General features: G+C 45.6%; 1 protein-coding gene across 3 annotated transcripts; it reads right to left on the bottom strand.

Moving 5' to 3' along the window:
- Positions 1–1496: 1496 nt before the first annotated feature.
- Positions 1497–6994, bottom strand: ccnk (cyclin K). Of its 3 annotated transcripts, none has more exons than XM_079290401.1 (11): positions 6856–6994; positions 5860–6089; positions 5512–5593; positions 5297–5428; positions 4194–4302; positions 4036–4093; positions 3755–3924; positions 3447–3655; positions 3326–3356; positions 2987–3058; positions 1497–2571 (listed from the first exon to the last, which is right to left on the bottom strand). In XM_079290401.1, the coding sequence occupies exons 1-11, from the start codon at positions 6862–6864 to the stop codon at positions 2030–2032; spliced, it is 1644 nt and encodes a 547-aa protein (XP_079146527.1). In that variant the 5' UTR covers positions 6865–6994; the 3' UTR covers positions 1497–2029. The 3 variants fall into 3 exon arrangements, with proteins under 3 accessions (XP_079146527.1, XP_079146528.1, XP_079146529.1); XM_079290402.1 differs by having other exon boundaries at positions 4194–4299; XM_079290403.1 differs by having other exon boundaries at positions 5860–6079; positions 6856–6978.
- Between the last annotated feature and the right edge of the window lie 328 nt (positions 6995–7322).

The following is a 7322-nucleotide window of genomic DNA, read 5'->3' as shown; positions in this document are numbered from 1 at the left end:
ACAGGCCTGCTATTTATTCGATAAGGTGGAAGAGGCAATTATCTGAACATAGACTTATAAGGAACTTTCATTTTGTGGTTATTTTGGCATTCCCTGTGGTCGTGTTTCTGAGCACCAGACTCTTTAGAAAACCTCTCATTTTACTGCAGCAGGGTCTGACAGTCTGCCCCTCTCAGTCCTGGTTCTCCCATGCCTCCCTTCCCTCCAGCGGGTCCAGCGATACAGCCTGTGTCTCCAGCAGCGTGGTGCCGGGCCGGAGGAGCAGCTCTGCTCCTGGAGGAGGAGACGCTGCTGCGGGACTCGGAGCTGTCCTGCTGCTGGAGCTTCCGACTGCAGGTCAAGGCTGCAGCGGATCCAGATCTGTGTCTGTCGGCAGTGGCCTGGTCACTGCCAGAGACCCACTAGAGTCAGATCTGAAGGAGTTTCTAGTGAACTGCATGATTTAAAATCATTCAGCTGATTTAATGCAGAATCCAACCTGGTGGCACCAAGATAAAAACGGCTTCAGTGCATTCAGTAAGTTGAGACTGTTTCAAAACTAGTTGAAGTTCCTCACAGTAACTTTAAATAGCCTGTCTTATTTCATGTATAAAATCTGTGTTCTGGCTTCCTGGACTATAGAATTATCTTTTATTACTATCAATCTCTTTATTTATTTGAGTTCAAACACAATGGAAATGGTTGTTTTCCTTCTCCCTGATGTGCAACCCAAACCAGAAACTGTGACCCAAAACGCCCAATACTACTGCTTGTTGAACTGTTGAACAGTATGCTTGCACCACTAGTAGGCCTCGATGTCTGACCAGCTGAACACTATGGTTGAGGTTAAGAAAGTGGTGGGGTTTCCTTTGCCCTCACCGAGTGTCTGAGTATGTGCAACTTGTAACAGGGTTTCCTTGTTGCCTTGAGTTCTTTATGGTGTCGGCTGTAAGAGGCTGAACATTATGGCATTGTGGGGGAGAATAATGGTCGAAACGTTAGCAAAAGATAAATGGTTACATATTTAAACCACTTATTCATATTTCAAATACATAAAAAGTTGAAATAAACAAGTAATGACTACTGTTAAACAGTTGGCTAAATGAAATGGATAAACAATTGGATTTGGGTTAATAACTTTTGTTTACCTCGCTGTTAATTTAATTAATACCACTCTAGTCATTGTATATACTGTGTATTTTTATTCTATTTGATCTAATTCTTTATTAATCTATTCCGTCAAAATTCAATATCTGCTCTGTTATTTTATCATTCTGTATATATTGGGCATTCCATAAGTTATATTTTACTCTGTAAATTGCTGTTGCTACAAACTAATTTCCCCCCGGGGATGAATATCTATCGATCTATATCTACTTCATATAAATAGCTTTCAATTACAGTTTAATCTACTGTATGTTCTACTCATAAGAGGTACAGATGAACACCACTGCTGTACATAATGATCGACATCTCTTCTTCTTATACTGGTTGACACATGAAGTTCAAAGTAGGAAAGGCAGGTCTTTATTTTACTAAGTGCCACTCAGGCACCAAGACACGGGCATGATTGGAAAATGCAGGACAAGACATGATGAGGGTGTTCACACCCAGAAAGAAATATGAGTCAACCTCTGGTCTATCCAACAGGTCAAGCAAAAACAGAATACATTTCATTACCCCACAACTAAGGAGAGTGAGTCACAAAACTAAATTTAGGATGCTAACATTTGTAGTTACATTTCCAGAAAAACAACAGAGTGGACAGTGTTTGTTACAAGATCCTGGAACTACACGAAGTACCATCCTGTGCACAGTGAGCCATGGAGACCGCAGTCTGTCAGCTCAGGTTCTCATAACAAGCCTGTCCAGACATCACTTTTCAAGTCTACTTCTTGGTAAGCCTTCATTAAGCCCCTCCTCAACAGAAGTCACACTGGAAGACAACAATCTGTCCCTCTATTAGTACAAGCCCAACAACAAGATCCTGGTGTTTCCATCCCCAGCTGTGGCGCTGCACGCATTCAGTTCATGGACTGTTGTTTCACTCTCATCTCATCCACCCACCATGGTTCATAGGCATGCCAGGCGGAGGGGGCAGGGGCACCTGTGACTGTCCTGGGGGACCGGGGGGTGGGGGGTACCCAGCAGGCGGGAGTCCGATAACTGGAGGGGGTACGTGGCCTGGCGGCATGCGTGGAGGTGGAGGGTAGCTGTTGTAGCCTGGTGGCGGATACGTTGGCGCCAAGTTGGGTGGTGGGTAGGTAGAAGGAGGCGGTGGCGGGCCTGGAGGGGGTGCTGCAGGCGGGGGATAGACGTGGGGGTGATATGGCGGTATTGGAGGTGCATAGCTGGGCGGCATCGGGGCGTAGGAGGGACCTTCTGTCTTCATCAGTGACTGCAGGCTCTGGTAGCCTTCTCCGGACATGTAGGAGCTGGTGGTGGACATGATGTAGTTGGAGGGCGGAGGTGGAGGAGGGCGATGGGGGAGGGGAGGGGGCTTATGTGGAGGCGGAGCATGCGGTGGAGGAGGAGCAGTTTCATTTAATGGTTCTGCTTCCGTGGGGGGGGCTGGAGCTGGGGCTTTGCGCTCTGGTGAGGGAGGAGAAAACAACTTGTTAGAGATTTGGTTTCTAACATTTCATCTCCTGTAAAAACCACGGGGCCACTCATTCCCCGTGATCTCACATAACCTCTCCATTCCCAGACTGCCAGGCTTCAGCCACATAGCAGATCTCATTATCAGGCTCAAGCACGAATCAGATTGGTCTGGGAGAGGTTAGGAGTCTGCGTGTGTTGGGAAACATAATGGATTGACGAGTTGCTGCTTATGTAAGCAGATTTAGAGGACTACAGACTTTGGGTTGCTTTCTAAGCTCGAGTCCGAGGCAGGGGGTCAGGGCAGCTCAGCTCAGAGGATGCCAGCACATACCTGTACTCAAAATCACTCCAACTGACTCACAAATTAGACTGAAGGAAGATGGTAGGGTAAACAGTCCATTCTTACCTGGGGGAGGCTGCGATGTAGGCAGAGGGGGCATGGGGCTCTCCAGTCTGGGAATCTTTGATCCAACTTGTTCTGTGAATGAAACAAACTAGTCAAGACGCTGCAAAGGCTTTTTAAGTTCAGTGAATGCATTAGGGAACTTTGCTGTCGGCTTCAATATTCGTAAAACCCTCAAGCAAAATACTAATCCCAAGCACTTTAGAACCTACAGTATTCGTCTGTACCATCACCAGGACTTCATCTAAACTGAAGTCATGATCATTAGCTAACGTTTCTGGGAGGCGTTTCAGTGGTTTACAAGTTATGAATGTCTTTAAAACACACGGGCAGAAGTGTTACCTGGAGCCTTTGGTTCATCTTTGGGGGATGTCTGGAAAAAAGAAATAAACATAAAAACACTAATACTCAGTCCTCACTTTGAGATTGGTGATGTTGACGTATGAATGAAGTGAATACTCACATGTGAGCGTTTGAGCTGGCGTACAGGGCTGCCTCCCTGAGGGGAGGTCTTCTTTGGTGGGGGGGGGGGAGGGTTGGGGGCTGGTGGTAGTCCCTGTGGGATTGGAGGAATTGGGACTTGAGGAGCTGCGGCCCTTTCCTTCTCCTGTATCTGCTGAGGGATGGGCTTGTTTCCCTGAGAGTACAGGTCCAGGATCTGGTGGCAGATGTCTGGAAGACAAAGAGGTGTTTTTGTTGAGATGAGTCTGTAAGGAAACAACACAAATGTCATAGGAGAGGCAGGTCGTGTCATGGCTTTCTGATGAGTACCTTCAAGCAGCTCAACTGGGACGTCCTGCACAAACTGCTCCCACCAGCGGCGTGACGACTGCTTGGCAGTCCACTCCTGAATGTCAAACTTACAGAGGCGGCCGGCCAGGTACATGACAGCTACAGCAATGATCTCTGGTTCCCACTGCAGAGACAGCATGGTGCACAGGCTGCAGGGACACATACGGTCAGTCCTCTGTCTACCTCTAGCATACTCATTGAGTTTGAGAAAGAACGCACATCACTTTGTAATACAGAGACTTCACATGCCACCTGCTCACCTGTCATTGACAAAGGTCCATGCCATTTGTAGCACCTTGCACACTTTGTTCTTCTCACCTTTAACAAGAACAAAATGAGTCATAAGCTTTCTAAATTCCTTGAGCAACAAATGAGCACCCTCTGTATGGAATCTAATGCCATTCTCATCCCATCTCACCTTTGAGTTGCTTGACGTAGCGCAGCAGGAACATGTACGGGTGCTCCACCTGCAGGTCAAATTTGATGGTCTGCAGCAAAATTCTTTCCAACACCATCACCTCTTCCTGCTGAAAGAAACACCCCAGTTAGTGAGAACACGACTGAGGGACGACTCATGACCAGAGAACCAACCACCTTTTCAACCTCTTAAACTCTGGCATACCTGGAGCCTTTACAGCACATCTACAATACGCACCAGTAGCTTTAAACAGCATCACTGTATCCTGCAGTAATAGAATACTTTGCTTTTGTTCTTGGGGTTCTGGCATTCAGATAATAAGATCAAGCTTGTTTTATGGCAGCCAGCATACCGACACAACACCTCTCTTTATCCTCTTAAAGCTCATCGCCTGTTCAGCATACAGAGAAGGAACGCAGGTGAAAACTAAACAGGAAAAGTTGGGGACACTTATTTGTCAGCCAGCAACAAACAAGCACACCCAACAACACGATGCAGGAAGAAGAGAGTAAAGAACAGACTTCACATGACAAGATTCACAGCTTTGAATAGTACTTATGAAAAACTGTTTTGATTCTTTTGATCGGTGGACCCTTTAGGACTAAAGGAAGGTAAATAACCGAGGAGGTAGTTCAGCACTTTTTCCCTCCGTCTAGTTGTACTCATGGTTTCCATTAAATGACACCAATGACTGAATTGTGGAGAACCTAACCAATCGAGTGTCTAGCATGTCCATACTGACAGAAGTTACCCAGTCTAATTGAGACATGCGTTTATTTACCAAAACCAGCAGCCACACCTGGCAAGTCGTAGGGACTCAGTTCTACACATGACATTACAGCTGTTTGCTGCAGTAGCGTAATCAGAATTAGGTTGCAGCATGCCATCAACAACATACTATGTCAGTAGTCTGTAAAGCTAGTTTACAAAGGATTTAACATGAGATTAGAGATTTAAGATTTTGAATGAGTAAACAATACTCTTTTCTGTACTCTGTGTGCAATAGAAACTCCCTGACTGAGACCTCGTCTGTGAACCTCCACTGACCAGTGTAAACAGAGAACGTCCCAAGACTACAGAGTCAAAATGAAAGAAAACGGCACCTTCGGATCGTCTCCAAACTGGGCAAACTGCACATCATTCAGTAAGCTGCGGGCTGTTTTGATGATGTCTTTACACTTCTTTGGGGTTTCCTCCACTTTCCCCGCCAGGAACAGACAGCAAGCACCGGTCACCTGTTGGGACAGAAACTCAACATTAATCCCACACATTTAATCCACTTCAAGGAAGAGGTGAGAATAGGTCAAACTGGACTTACATATCTGGGGAACTGCTTGAAGGAGTGAAACATGTAGAAGCGGTGGAAATATATGATGCCAGTGGCCAGTGTGTCATAGTGTCTGATGACAGTCAAGGATATCACAGAAAGTCTACCTCTTCAACAGCTACTAATGGCTTAATGACTTTCACTTTGACTGAAGAAAAGGCCACACATTAACACAACACAGTATCTTCATTGTCTCATTTCTGCAAATGTGGATGCTGTCATGTCTTTTGTCTGTCATTTACTAGATTGCATTACGGACTAATTAAAACAAATGTAATTGATTTATGGTTTAACACAGATATTCATTTGTCTTTTAGTATTCAAAGTAATCAAAGATACAGGCCAAGTCTGGTCCCCACATCAAAGATGAAGCGGGCTCCTTCTCTCCGGTAGCGGGCCTCTGTGCCAGGGTCCAGGCCTTCAGACTGGGAGGGGGTGTGGGCTAAGTCCTTCTTGTCCCAGTACCAGCATGGCTTGATGTGGTCCAGAATCACTTGGCCTGAAAAGTTCTCTTTGAATTCCTTCATTGGCTGAGGAGAGGCAACGGTGGATGGACCCGCTGCACTGGACTGATACAGGGACACAGAGACAGGGTCCAGGATCCAGAGTTAGAGCTGAAGACTAGAGCAGCAGGACTCAAAGACAGTGCGTGTTATCCTCACTAGAGAGGTGCTATTCACTTTGGCAACCCGGAGAACTGAGCTACCAGACGGGTACCGAAGATGTAAACGTGTAAAGGTACTTTAATTAAGCGCGACTGTAAACGCTGGGTGTTCAGAGTTCAAACTAACCTGTGTGAAGTCTTACTGTGGAACAGTACTGATGGAGACGAACCGTTTGAAGATGTTAGACGAGCAGAACAGAGGAGACAGACACTACATAATGTTTGTCATGACGCCTTCCATTCATTCATACTCCTTCACTAATACATATATGACACAATGAATACATTCATAGGGATTTCAAAAACAACGAGGAAGAATTTCACCGAATTAGCACGACGATACTGCTAACTCCTCGTTAGCATTCAATAATGTTAGCCGAGCTAGCAGCAATGGCAACTTAAAGTTGGCTTCGTGGAGCTAACGTTACCAAATAACTACCGATGGGAATTAGTCGATTATGTGTAGACCAAGGGGTAACATTACGCCGGGAAGGTCCGTTCATTACACGGGTAGGCTACCAAGAAGTACACCTTGAAATAAAGAGTTACATAGCGTGAAAACAGGTGATGTTCTGGTCTCAGCTAGCGGACTCGCTTCACGCGAGGTGTGAACACCGAGGACACGTTCCATTCAGCCCGGTAGTCTGTTTGTAATGGAACACGACTCTTACCTTTAACATGAAGCCTTCAGAGTAAACCACCCGAAACAAACAGCTGTGACAATAATCCGCAGCTATTCACCAGAAGTTGACTAACAAGTGATCCACGACAGCCCCCATTGTAACAAGGGTTCCGCCATTATGGAGGACGTCACAGACTGTTGCAGACGTCATCACGCAGGACGTGTATCTGTCTGATTGCTGTACTTCAGATGTACCTTTCCTCTTCTGTATTCATTCATTCAACGCTTTCATTTGCATTGCTGCTACTGGAAAGCCCAATCCAGATATGCATGTGAAGAATTCATGATTTCTTGTATGTTTAACATGTTTTTCCCAATAATATCCACTAGAGGGAGACAATGAATCACTCTTGGAGTTGGGCAATACACTGGATGTTTGACAGTCTTTGATTTGACCAGATGACTCAATTGAACAATCAGTACAATGTCTATGAAAAAATAACAAAATGTATACAG

This window comes from Melanostigma gelatinosum (assembly GCF_949748355.1).
Source record: "Melanostigma gelatinosum genome assembly, chromosome: 19".
NCBI classification, from domain to species: Eukaryota; Metazoa; Chordata; class Actinopteri; order Perciformes; family Zoarcidae; genus Melanostigma; species Melanostigma gelatinosum.
Note: the sequence above shows the minus strand (reverse complement) of the source record. Positions and strands in the feature narration are given on the sequence as shown.

Excerpts from the sequence above, each read along its gene's own strand:
- ccnk (XM_079290401.1), bottom strand. Across the intron at positions 4,303-5,296 it reads AGTTTGGAGACGATCCGAAG|CAGGAAGAGGTGATGGTGTT; the intron begins GTGCCGTTTTCT and ends TGTTTCTTTCAG. Across the intron at positions 3,059-3,325 it reads AGATGAACCAAAGGCTCCAG|AACAAGTTGGATCAAAGATT; the intron begins GTAACACTTCTG and ends TTTCATTCACAG.